Source organism: Alexandromys fortis, unplaced genomic scaffold (genome assembly GCF_014885135.2).
Source record: "Alexandromys fortis isolate MF-2015 unplaced genomic scaffold, M_Fortis_MF-2015_v1.1 scaffold_269, whole genome shotgun sequence".
In the NCBI taxonomy this organism is placed as follows: Eukaryota; Metazoa; Chordata; class Mammalia; order Rodentia; family Cricetidae; genus Alexandromys; species Alexandromys fortis.
The window spans coordinates 1,250,691-1,264,478 of record NW_026068138.1 but is presented as its reverse complement, the minus strand read 5'-3'; the positions used below and the strand labels follow the sequence as shown (position 1 = coordinate 1,264,478).

At 43.7% G+C, this 13,788-nt stretch overlaps 1 protein-coding gene across 1 annotated transcript in view; it reads right to left on the bottom strand.

Moving 5' to 3' along the window:
* Gadl1 (glutamate decarboxylase like 1) overlaps positions 1-13,788 on the bottom strand; it is a 171,537-nt gene that overhangs the window by 99,166 nt on the left and 58,583 nt on the right. Inside the window, exons 10-11 of the mRNA XM_050126562.1 lie at positions 9,774-9,838; positions 9,008-9,089 (exon numbers count right to left, since the gene is read on the bottom strand). Coding sequence (XP_049982519.1) covers positions 9,008-9,089; positions 9,774-9,838 — 147 coding nt within the window. The remainder of the gene's footprint in view (positions 1-9,007; positions 9,090-9,773; positions 9,839-13,788) is intronic.

Here is a 13,788-nt window from a genome sequence, read left to right as displayed (position 1 = left end):
GTGATATTGCTGGGTCTTGAGGTAGGTTGTTTCCTAATTTTCTGAGAAATTGCCATACTGATACCCAAAGGGGCTGTACCAGTTTACACTCCCACCAGCAATGGAGGAGTGTTCCCTTTATCTCACATCCTCTCCAGCATAAGTTGTCATCAGTGTTTTTGATCTTGGCCATTCTTACAGGTGTAAGATGGAATCTCAGAGTTGTTTTGATTTGCATTTCTCAAATGGCTAAGGATTTTGGGCATTTCCTTAAGTATCTTTCAGCCATTTTTGATTTCTCTGTTGAGAGTTCTCTGTTTAGGTCTGTATCCTATTTTTTATTGGATTATTTGTTCTTTTGATGACCAATTTCTTGAGCTCTTTGTATGGTTTGGAGATCAGTCCTCTGTTCGATGTGGGGTTGGTGAAGATCTTTTCCCATTCTGTAGGCTGCCATTTTATCTTGTTGACTGTGTCCTTTGCTTTACAGAAGCTTCTCAGTTTTAGGAAGTCCCGTTTATTTATTGTTGCTCTCAGTGTCTGTACTATTGGGGTTGTATCTAGGAAGTGGTCTCCTTTGCTAATGTGTTCAAATGTACTTCCCGCTTTCTCTTCTATAAGGCTCAGTGTGGCTGGCTTTATGTTGAGATCATTGATCCATTTGGACTTGAGTTTTGTGCATGGCAATAGATATGAATCCATTTTCATTCTTCTACATGTTGAAATCCAGTTATGCCCACACCATTTGTTGAATATGTTTTCTTTTTTCATTTTATATTTTTTGTTTCTTTATCAAAAATCATGTGTTCGTAGGCATGTGGATTAATAATCGGGTCTTCAATTCAGTTCCATTGGTTTTCCTGTCCATTTTTATGCCAATACCAGGCTGTTTTCAGCACTGTAGCTCTGTAGTAGAGTTTAAAATTAAGGATTGTGATGCCTCCAGAAGTTTCTTTATTGTACAGGATTGTTTTGACTATTCCGGGTTTTTTCTTTTCCACATGAAGTTGAATATTGTTCTTTTGAGGTCTGTGAAGAATTTTGCTGGAGTTTGGTGGGCATTGCATTGAATCTGTACATTGCTTTTGGTAAGATTGCCATTTTTATTATGTTAATTTTACCTACCCAAGAGCATGGGAGATCTTTCCATTTTCTGGTATCTTCTTTAAGATAAAAACCACTCATGATAGCTTATGCTGGAGAGGATGTGGCATAAAGGGAACACTCTTCCACTGCTGGTGGGAGTGCAAACTGGTACAGACACTTTGGAAATCAGTATGGTGATTTCTCAGAAAATTAGGAAACAACCTACCTCAAGACCCAGCAATATCACTTTTGGGTACATACCCAAAGGATGCTCAATCATGCCACAAGGACATGTGCTCAACAGAACAAAAAATATCCATAGTGCCAGCACCATCTTCACAAATGAAAAGAAAAGAAATCTCCCTGTGGCTGTTGGATTCATCGCAAGGCTTTGCGGGTTAAGTCAGATGACGGCGCGGTGAGCAGAAACGCGAAGGAGTTAGTGCTGCACAGGACTTCAGAGGAGCCCTTCCTGCTCACGTTCATTTGCAAGTCTTTTACAAACTAAAATCCCCCAAATAAACACTCAGAAATTAAGAAGTGGATATTGAGATTTCTCTGCCTCTGTGCATCCCTTAGAACATGTGCCTTTTATTTGCCATCAAAGCGGACGACCACGCTCTTCATCCCTCTACATGTACACAGGCACATACCTCTTACACCTGCAGTCAACCTATTTATAATCACAGGTTTCTGGGGACATCTCACCTTCTTTTCATCCTCCTGGTACAAAGAGGGCTCCTGAGAGTACAGCTTTAAGAGTGGCAAAGTGCTTTGTTCCTGCAGTGGCCCCCGACCAATGCAGGAAATTAGTCAGGGCACCCACAGGGAACCAAGACCTCAGAACAACCCTGTGAACACTCCACGGAGTATAAATTAGGGAGATCACTTTTTCTCTGGCCACTATATTCACCAATTTGCTGTCTTTCAAGTGGAGTTATCCCTTACACCAACTGCAGAAGGAAGTCTAAATTAAATCGCTGTTCATGAGGCACCACTCGAGGTACGCTCCAGCCTGAGCAGGGCTCGGCAATGAGCTCGGTGTCTATATGATGTGAATGACTGCATCTGCAAATCCCCAAAAGCAATAATTTGGGGTGAAAGGAACTGAGATGCCCGATTCTCTCCCCTGAGTGTGCTGGTGTGAGGCTGTGAGGGTGAACTCTAAATTGCAATGGAAACCTCAGGATGATAGAAGGTTCAAGAAAGCTGAAGTCACCAAATGAAGCTTGCCTAAGAGAGGGACCATGTGTGCTGCAAATGGCAGAGACAGAGAATCAAGGCTTTCCAACCTCAGTGGTGCTCAGATGATGTCTCTGTGTATCCTGGAGACAAGACATGGACTGAGCTGCAGGGTTCCGTGTGTGCCCTGCTGAATTTCCATACTGCTTTGGTCTAGTCTTGGTTTCTTGGTTTCCTATCCTCCTCCCATTCTCTGCTTTCCAAGTGAGGATGCTTGCTCCAAGTCATTCCATATTGGAAGTATATAATTTGATGGTTGATGTTACCGTGACCCAAAGCTGAGAATATGCCCTGAGATGAGAAGAGATTTGAATTCGGACTTTTAAGCAGTGTTGGGAGAGTTTAGACTCTGAGCCTCTTCACATTGAACTTAATGCATTTTGCATCACAAGATGACCATGGGCCTTTGGGAATGTGGTTTGGGTCTGCATAGTGGCCCATAGGCTTATGTGTTTGATTATTTTGTTCCCAGCTTGTGACACTGTTTTGGTAGGAACTTTATTCCCCAACCTCAGCTCCTGTGTCACATACAACTTTGCCTAAAAAAAATTGTTTTTACTCTTGTTAATCTGACTTTTGCTATAGAGCTGTGGTTCTCAACCTTCCTGATGTTGTGACTCTTTAATACAGTTCCTCATGTTGTGGTTGCTGCTTCATCACTGGAATTTTGCTACTGGCATGAATAGTAATGTAAATATATGATATGCAGGATATCTGATATACAACCCCTGTAAAAGGGTCATCTGACCCCTCTAGGGGTTGTGACCCACAGATTGAGAACCACTGGTGTAGCGACTTCCATGACACATACCACACACACACACACACACACACACACACACACTTCCCTATAAGTTCATTACATAACTCCTATTCCAACTCTCTCTTCCTGGCCATTCTGACTCAGCCTTCCCAGGGAGTTCTGTCTCTCGTATTCAACCCCTGACATTCTTTAAGATTGTGCAGGGTACATGACTACTTTCAAGTTGTTGGGAGTATAGGCCGGCAGACATGTCTGAAGTCCTATCCTAATGCTTTGCCCATTGAATCATCTCCTAGGTAGGCTCATTCTTTAGAGTTAATTTATTGGTCTGGCATGACTCCTGGACATGGGAACCTTTCTTGGTCAACTTAAATCCCTCGGACCCCTTTTACAAAGGCGCCCCTGTACCCATGCTGAAGTTCTTCACAATGATCTCATCTTCTGTCACTTGGTACATCGTGAACTTGAGGAGAGCCCATTACTTATCCCTAAGCATGAGTGTCACTCCGGCATTTCACTCAAGTTCTCTCACTAGTATGTTCCCTCACTTGTAAGTAAATAGAAATACAGACAGACAAACAGACAGACAGACAGAAAGACAGACAGATAGTGTGGGGTAGTTTTATGTCAACTTTACAGGCTAGAGTCATCTAATAGAAGGGAGACGCGATTGAGAAAATGATCCTTCGGACAACCTGGTGAAGGCAAGCGTGGTGTAGGCAAGCCTGGTGAAGGCAAGCGTGGTGTAGACAAGTCTGGTGAAGGCAAGCGTGGTGTGGGCAAGCCTGGTGTAGGCAAGCCTGGTGTGGGCAAGCCTGGTGAAGGCAAGCCTGGTGAAGGCAAGCCTGGTGTAGGCAAGCCTGGTGAAGGCAAGCCTGGTGTAGGCAAGCGTGGTGTAGGCAAGCGTGGTGAAGGCAAGCCTGGTGTGGGCAAGCCTGGTGAAGGCAAGCCTGGTGTAGGCAAGCCTGGTGTAGGCAAGCGTGGTGTAGGCAAGCCTGTAGTGCATCTTCTTAATTAGTGAGTAACGTGGGAGGACCCAGCCCACTGTGGGTTGATGGTCCTGGATTCTGTAAGAAAGCAGGCCGAGCAAGCCAGTAAGCAGCACTCCTCCATGGCCTCTGCATCAGCTTCTGCCCCCAGGTTCCTGCCCTGCTTGAGTTCCTTCCCTGGCTTCCCTCAGTGGACTGTTGATTCAGGATATGGAAGCCAAATAAATCCTTCCCTCCTCAAGATACCTTTGGTCACAGTGTCTCATCGCATCAATAGTAACCCTAACTAAAAGAAAGACAGAGACTCAAATCTCTTCTTTCTCATTCAAAAGGTCCCTTGATAACTTCCAATCAACCCTAAGACAGCAGGCATCATCTATGCAGACTTTTCTAGCCAAGACCTCTTCTTATATATCAGCTGTCTTACTTGAATAAATGGTATTCTCAAATTTTAGATATCCATCAATACGAGATTCATATATTTATATATTATAGATTATCTTATATATTGTTATGCTATATAATGTTTTGCTAAAACACATCATATATAAATATATTATGTATTATATTCAATACTAAAAAGATGTCGTGCTCAGATTTTCCCTTACCTCACCTCCATGGCACCTGCTTCTCCTTCATCTCTCATAAGCGAGTTTTCCTTTGGGCCTACAGAGTTGATGTCATATAGATACAGGATGCCAAAACATTTGGTCTAATTCCCTTGCTGCTATGGTTAATATTGGTTGTCAGTTTGACATGATCTAGAATCACCTGAGGACAAGCTTCTGGGCATGCTCTGAGGGACTGTCTAGACTAGCTTAGCCCAAACAGGAAGCCCCACCTTGACTGTGAGGAGCACCGAGTCATGGGCTGGGCCTCTGGACTGAAGATAAAGGAGAAAGTGGGCTGAGTAACAATATCCATTGCTCTTGGCTTCTCATCGATGGGCACAGTTGGACCAGCTGCCTCATATGCCTGCCACCATGGTTCCTCTACCATGATGGACTATACACTCAACTCTGAGTCCAGTAATTCTATCCTCCCGTAATGTTGGTTTTATCAGGGCATTTTCACAGTATTAAACAAGTATCTGATGCATTTGCCATCAACTTTTGCTTAGATGTGGCATCCATTCTTGTTCCCTTCTAACTCATTGCCCTAAATAAAAATCTTTTCAGAATGCTTTCCATTTTTTAGAAGGTTTATTTCTTTTCTTTTATGCACGTGTTTGGCTTGCAAGTATGAATATGCACCACATGCATGCCTGGTACCCAAAGAGGCAAGAATGGACATAGGAACCCCTGGAACTGGAGTTAGAGTCAGGAGCCACCATGTGGGTGCGAGAAATCATACCCAGGTCCTTTGCACCAGAGGTATATATATATATATATATATATATATTTTTTTTTTTTTCCGAGACAGGGTTTCTCTGTGGTTTTGGAGCCTGTCTTGGAACTAGCTCTTGTAGACCAGGCTGGTCTCGAACGCAACAGAGCTCTTAACCACCAAGTCATCTCTTCAGTCCCAATACTGTCTAATTTAAGGTTCTTTCCCTTTCTAAAGATGAAGTCGGAAGCCACTAGAGTGATCTCTAAGTCGTGGTGTGGTCCTGCCCACAGCATTACCTTCTCATCTCATTTCCTGCTCATCTTCACGTCGCCAGCCCTGCTCAGTCAGCCTCCATGAACGCCTTTCAGCATTTGAAATGGAACAAGAGCTTTCTTTTCTTAGGAAATCTGCACATATTGTTCTTGGCACCTGGGGGAAGCGTGTGTCTCTCTGCCATGAATTCTCAGAGTCTCACATCCTGTCCTGTGTCAGAGGGAAGTGCATTCGGCTGTGCACACCGCTTACTCAGTGGAGATGGCTCCAGTCACAAGGACAGTGATGTCACTGGTATCCTGTCTCAGAGTCTGAAAATGGGTGTTTTCGGGGTTGTCCCAACATTTCCAAGTTATTACCCAAGCACAAAGCTTTCTCCTTTTTTTTTTTCACCACAGACATGTTGGTGTTTGACCTTAGGGTCATTCCCTTATTTCACAAGGTGGCTGCCAGAGATCTGGGTCACCACTGTACTCAAATGAGAATGGAGGGGAGACTTTTCATCTCATGTCTGCCATCCTTCTCCCAACTGTCCTATAAAGAATGGGCCAGATATATGACATAAAGACCAGAAAGGAAGCTACATGGTGGGTGCTGAGGAAAACCACGAAGAGAACAGGAAGGTGACAGCTCCTACACTTACAGCCAAAGCCTCGTGATGTTCTTCAGGGGACTCCTCAAAACAATGCTCACAGAGTCAAACAGGTACGGCTGGAGAGATGGCTCACTGGTTAAAGCGCTTGCTGCACAAATATGAGGACCTAAGTTCAAATCTCCAGTATCCACATAAAAGTCAGGTACGGTGGTGCACACCTGTAATCCCAGCAGCGGGTGGGTGGTGGCTGGTGGAGCTCAGAGGCTTGCTGGCCAGCTAGTGTTGCAGAGGCAGTGAACTCTGGGTTCGGCGAGAGACACAATCTCAAACAACAAAGTGTAGAAGCAAGAGAGAGAGAGAGAGAGAGAGAGAGAGAGAGAGAGAACATACCATTCCCAACCCCTGTCCTCCTCATGCTATCACATGGGAAGTACATATGTGCACATGTGTGTACATAGGCACACATCACATGCAGAGGTAAACATGCCTACTCTGTGGTTGTCTTTTCTGTACATGTATGAGCTCTCTGACTGCGGGGAAAGTCTCTCACTCACTGCTCAAATTCTAGAATAAGCAGAGAGGAGGGTCTGTCTGGGTCAGCCGAGTCAATTGGCTGAGGGACTGATTGAATGTGAGACAGAACCACAGACAGGAAGCAGGTGTCAACGTGACAGACACCCTCAAAAACCAAACTTCCGGAAATAATCGCCGTTTCTCTCATCTCATTGCTGAGCTTTCTATCCCATTTAAATAAAAAATGAGTTTTTCCTCCAGAAAACTTCAACAACTGCTTCAAGTGCCCAATTCCTCACATAGAGAGTGCAGCTCTATCAACCTCTCAATCATTCTGCTTGAGCAGGCTCTGTTGTTTGCATTGAAATTTAGGAAAGAATTCACTTTCCAAACATAAAGACGTACCTCTTGTGAATGAGGTGTATGATTCAGAAGGCGTGTAATTGTCTACTTACATAGATGTGAGCCAATTCTTTGATAGGCCATTCAAATATGATTGGAGAAGGAGAAAGGACAGAGCAGTTAGGAAGTTATATAAAGACTACTCAGAACTTTCTGTCTAAATTTTCCACTGCTGAGAGCGTCACGCCAACAGACATTTGTCATTCAGGTCGGATGAGGAGGGAGAAAGAAAATGCCAACTGCCTGGCACACAGCATGCATCTGGGCTGTTCTGTCCCTGAATCTAGTCCAAAAGGAAGTTGAGTTTACACCTATTTCTATCATGTCCTAAATATGAATATCTGTGAGTAACTTAAGTGTCTTTGACTCAAAATGGCACGATAGTCTTAAGCCACCTCCAGTTCCAAACACAGTCAAGCCACAGTTTTCAAACTTAAACCAAAAAGCCAAGTGGTATGTAATACAGTCATGGATAACCAACCTGTGAAGATAACCAGCTATAACCAACATGTGAAGATACCCAACTATAACCAATATGTGAGATCTATCAACTAAAACCAACCTGTGAGGACAGTCAACTGTAACCAGCCTGTGAAGACAGCCAACTAATACCAACATGTGAAGACAGCCAACTATAACCAATATGTGAAGACAACCAACTATAACCAACATGTGAGATCTATCAGCTATAACCAACCTGTGAGGATAGTCAACTATAACCAACCTGTGAGGACAGCCAACTATAACCAACCTGTGAGGACAGCCAACTATAACCAACCTGTGAGGACAGCCAACTATCACCGAACTGTTAACACAGTCAATTACAACTAACTGAGAATAGTTAACTACAACCAATCTAACAAAACATTTGGAGGCAGTTCAGATCCCTGAAAGTAGATACTCCTGTAGATGCAAAACCTTTTCTTAGTTTTGGATGGACACTTCTTGGCCATGTCAAAATACACAGGGTGCTAACATAATGATATCACATTTATTTACTTTTTTTAAAAAGTCATTTAAATATCTCCACAGGCAAGAGTAAAACTTCAAGTCTCAAATATGTTTTCACTTGCAATAAAACTCCTTTTAAAAAAAATAACAGAACTGATCTTCAGATTGGCAAAGGGAGTCCCCTCTGATGTAAACAGATGGCTGGGAAAGATCCCCCACATGCTGAACACAGATCTTGAGGAGGCATTTCTAAGAATGAAGTAGCACTTCTCAGCCTGGGCCACTTCCCACAGGATCCTTATTTAACCCACAAGAAGCGTGTCGTGTATGCCTCTGGCCAAGAGGAGCTCAGCAGCCCTGCCCACTTGCCTCCCAGTCATCCAGACTAGCACCCCATTCTTCCTGAGCAAGCCATTCCCAACAAGCCGGCGCCTGCGATCAGTCCTTACCTAATCTCCTCGCACAGAAACGCTCCGTTAAACCCCAGCTGAGCATATTAAGCATACGAGTTAATGTGAGACACACATCTGTTCCACTTTCCCGGTGAACAGAAACTTTAAGATGAGTTACATCCCAGACTCAATCAATGGGAAGTGGGGGGAAAAGCAACAATTAATACCAGCTTTAAAATATAAACCAAATGAGGGTGTAAGAGACCGTTTTGCACTAGCTAATAAGATCGTATCATGCATCAATCAAATCCTCTAAGGTACTGGGTTCTTTAGCTGAGTTCTTTATCTGAGTCTATTTTTCATTCCAAGGTCATGACCATTTCCTGGGGATCATGTTATTAGTCCAAGACAGCAAGGAATGGGTAACACCGTAGCTTCCAATCACTTGAAGATTGAATTCACTGGATTTCTGAAGAACACAGGGGAAACTTACAGTTTTGTCCTTGACAAGTAGAGCAGAGCACTGGATTCCAGCCATCAGCATCTTGTGTGGGTTCCAGGCCACAGAGTCAGCCCTGTCAGGTCAGAGAAAGAGCTCAGAGAGGGGCTTGGCTAGCTACTGCAGGAGAAGGAAAGAACCAGTGAGACCCCATGTATAAGTTACTGGTCCCTGGGGTTCCACATCTGAGGAACGGGACCAATCTAGGGGCTGTTTTATTTCAGAAAAATAATTTCTGTCATGTGCTGTGTGTGTGTGCATGTGTGTGCACATGTGTGTGCATGCTTGCATGCATGTGTGTATGTGTGTGTGTGCGTGCGTTCGTGCGTGTGGAGAGAGAAAGAGAGAGAGAGAGAGAGAGAGAGAGAGAGAGAGAGAGAGAGAAAGCAGTTAGAGAGTTAGAGAGGTTAGAGGTCAAACTTAGGCATCATTCCTCAGGATGTCACCCAGCCTTGTGGATTTTTCAGTCTCTTGTTGGCCCAGAGCTTGCCAATTATCCTAACTTGTCAGAGCAGTGAGTCCCTGGGCTCAGCCAGTGCCTGCTTCTTTAGCAGTGGGATTCCACGTGCATGCTACCACATGTGGCAATTTTTCATGTGGTCCTGGGGATGAACTCAGGTCCTTTTGTAATCATGTCGCTGACTGAGTTCTCTCCCCAGCCCCCACAGTATGTTTTCTAAAGGCCACTCAGATGGAGACATGCCAACACTGTTTTTTCCCCCCTAAATAAGTCAACTGCAAAACAGGAAACTAAATTTACCTGTGGATTCCATGCAGGAGCTGACGATGCTTTCTTGACACCAAAGCTGAGCCACCCCAAGAGGCCTGTTGAGATATTTAGATACCCAAAGTTTACTTAAGTTACTTGCTTACCCATGAGCTACCATAGCAACCCCACACACATCATTTAGTACTTCATTTGGTATCATGTTCACATATTTGAACTCTGGAGAGTTTGATTAGGCATTCTAACCAGGCAATCGGAACCCCAGTATAGTAGATGGGTCCCCATTGGCTCATAGATGTGAAATCACACAAAAGAAGTGGGCATATTAATAGCCAGCTGAGCTTTGCATGGAGCAGAAAAAGGTTAAAAAGCTGCAGCCTCTGCCCTCTTGATGGTGTGCATCTAGGACAGATGACATTTTCACAGTGCTGCTATACACACTATACTGTGAGTCATGAACCAAAGGCTAGCATTCTAGTGATGAATGAGAACATTGTTGGCAATGTGGCTAGAAGGTCAACAGGGGTCAGGTAGGAGGAGATGTATCCTATCAGGAAGATTAGACCTTTTAGCCTACTGATTCTCAGAAATAGTTGCAAACTTAATATCGGAGGATAAGAGAGAGGGAGCTTGGAACTTCAGGGAGTTACTTATTGGGGAGATGTCCCTCTGAGCTCCAGAGGATGAAACAGAGAGAGAGAGAGCAGAAATGGAAAGTCTCACAGTAAGGGGTCAGGAAGGAAGGGAGGAGGAATCCAAAAGGGAGCACTCAGGAGCTGATCTGGCTCTTGAAAATTCTGAAGGACAATGAAGGTGACTGCAGGGGGAGACTCTGGGAGTACTTGACCCTGACCCCTGCTGATGGCTCTGGGATCCCCATGAAACCCCACAGCATCCAGTAAAGGGCAGACATATGGCCATCTCTACTTTCACAGGAAAACTAAATTTCAGGAGTGGTAGGTTGATTGTCTGGGGTATCATGAGTAATCAAAATCACACTAAGGATCTCAACCCCATTCTCTTTACTTGACATCATCATGGTTTAATCAAAGTGATCATGTGAGCAAATTAGAGTATAACGTGGGGAGTTGAGGGGAGTGGGGTGCTTCCAGCAACGGTTGAGCTCAACAGCTGCCTAGCAGGCAAACACTATTTTCTTTCAGTAGTAAGTTCAAAGGTAGATAGAAGCTGAAGTTAAAAAGCAGCAGGATTGTGTGCACTCTGGAGATAGAAGAGGAAGGAGAAGAGACAATCTTTCTGCTCTTAAAATACTGCTAAAGCTGCCTTGGTAGCTAAGATACTACAGCACCAGTCACCAGCGGCCTTAAGTCTCTTCTAGAATAACTCTTCTGTTCAGGGCGGGGACGAGGGTGAGGCCAGAGAGTCACGCAGTATAGGCTTGAGATTGAACTTACTCCAGCATCAGAGTCCTGTACAACCCTAAGAGTGAGCAGATCATCAAGGTTCAGACCCTGGACTCTTGGTGGAACCCTTTAGCTACAGCTCTGATTCAACAAAATCCTCCAAAACCCCATGATCTCTGGTGTTTCCCGAATTTTTGCGAATACCCAAATTCCCATGGAAAGGATTGGTAAGTTGGTTGTCACTTAGTGTCCTTCCTACCACACCCATACTGCCACATCCCACAGGCCTCACAAAGGCCACATTGTGCTGAGGCTAGAAGCAAGCAGGACATATTGGTCACATCCCTTCTGGTCCCAAGCAGTTAACCAGACTCATGCCCTACCCCTCATATACCTCCAAACCCTAGTGAGCCGTATTTATATTTGCCCTAACAAGAATTCTTCTATCAATTCACAAAGTCACTGGGTGAAATAGGGAGCACCCATGAACAATTTTATTTCTCAATGGATTTAAAAGGAGGAAAAAAATAACACTGCTGATGGCAGGGTCCTACATCTCACTAGTTCCCTTTCTCAGTTCCTAACTCTAGAATCTTCAACATCAATCCACTCTTATGGTGAAGCGGCTTAACTTTCTACCCTACTAAGGACTGTTATTCAGTTCTTAGCACATGCTAGGCATTGCAAGATATTTCTCTCTTACTGACTGGTTGTTAAATAAATAGAGCTAACCTTGAAACAAAGGCGGAGGCAGGAGTAGAACCAAGATTCCACAGCCTCCAAGACCCATGAGTTTAAAGACTATACAGGCTGGAGATGTAACTTAGCTGATAGAGTGCCTGTCTGTTCACAAGGCTCTTTACTGCATAAACAGTGAGTAAAAGCATGTGCCTGCAATCCCAGCACCTGGGAGGTGGAGACAGGAAGATGCAGGATCTTCAAGGCCATCTGTGCCTATGTATCAAGTCATGAGACCTTATTTTTAAACTTGAGAAAGCTAGAGTGCTTATATGTCCTATGGAACTGTGGCAACTGTGGGAGGGGGAAGTTCTGATGGGAACCTGAGGGCTAAGAGATGCCACCAAGCCCTACTTCAAAGGTGACCAGCCCTTGATGGGTCTCACATTAATTCTAACACAGGAAACATGGAAAGAGACATCAACAGACCTGGAATGAGTTTAATCCCCTTAAAAATGTACAAGAAGTCAAAACAGCCATGGTAGCCTTTAACATTAATGGACGGTGCAGATCATACGAAGCTTCCTAAAGATAAGTTACACTCTATTGTGATCAAACTGTACAACAAATTAGACACCTGCCACAATAAAGGATCATGTGTTTGTTTCTTTTCAGATATTTTTCATCTATTCAGAGAGTCTGTGATCAAATTGGATCTAATATAATGCACATTTCTAGATGTCCATTATATGCAAGCAGAATAAGCTCTTGTAGCTTAAATATTTTAATGAAGTATTTTCTTCAAAATTTAACCCTTAATTTTTAAAAAAAAACACAACTTTTCCCTCATGGTAATAAATTAAAATTCTGACTAAGCCACATGAATCTCTTCAGGTCATTTTTAATTTCAAAGCTACTACAGCCACTAAGTTCTTCTTAACTTATAACCCACACTGCCGTTTCTCTCCTGAGAGGAGGCATCTAAGGATAATGCTGATGTGCTCAATTGTTTCTCCTTATTTCCGTGCTTAACAAAAGTGCTCACTTCACATTATCTTTTAGGGCATTAAGTATTAGCACATTTCTAAGGTGATAAAAATCAATAAGGTGTAAGTTAAAAAGTGAACAGACACAAATACTCAGGCTCCATTTAGCAAAGTCAAAAACAATCCACCTGAAGTATTGCTATTGGCGTGTTAATTGCGCCTGTGACTCCTGTGTCTGGTTCACCCAACATTACCATGTACTCAAGTGCTCTCTCTAGATCATTCTATACCCAATTGACTTCCAAAGAATAAAATGCTCTGCACTATAAAATTATATGCAGGGATATCTCCTTAATGCCTGGCCATCTTCTGCTCAGCAAGTTATGACTTATTTCTTCAGATCAGGAACATCTGGACTACTCTCCTGCCCAGGAAGTTATACTGAAGCCTCATGATCATGTCCAACCATTCCTTTTCTAGGCTATATTAAAATCCACAAAGTCTATCTTCATATCAAAGGAAAGAAGAAAGAAGAGAGAAGGGGGAGGGAGAAGGCAATGAGAGCAGGAAAGAACAGAAGGAGGGGAAGAGGGAAAAGGAAGAAGGGAAAAGGAGGGCGGAGGCAGGGAGGGAGAGAAAGAGGCAGGGTAAGAAGAGAGAGAAGGGATAAAAAGAAAGGAGAAGGGGAAGGAGGGAATTGGAGGGAAGGGGGAAGGGGGAAGGAAAGGAGTGGGCAAGAAAGAGGGAAGAAGGGAAAAAGAGAAGGGAAGGAAGTAAGAAGAAGAAAACAAGGAAGGGGAGAGAGAAGAAGGAGAGGATGAGGAGGGGTGGAAAGGGAAAGAAGGGTAAGGGAGATGAAAAAAGGAGAAGAAAGGAAAAGGAAGGAGAGGGAAGGGAAGAAATGAAGAGTCAGGTCAAGCACACTTAGCTTGCTGAATTCAGCTTTTTAACCCCGAATAAGCAAACCTTGAATAAAAATTACCTTTAGCTTAGAAGAAAATGTATTATGAACAGCCTCAG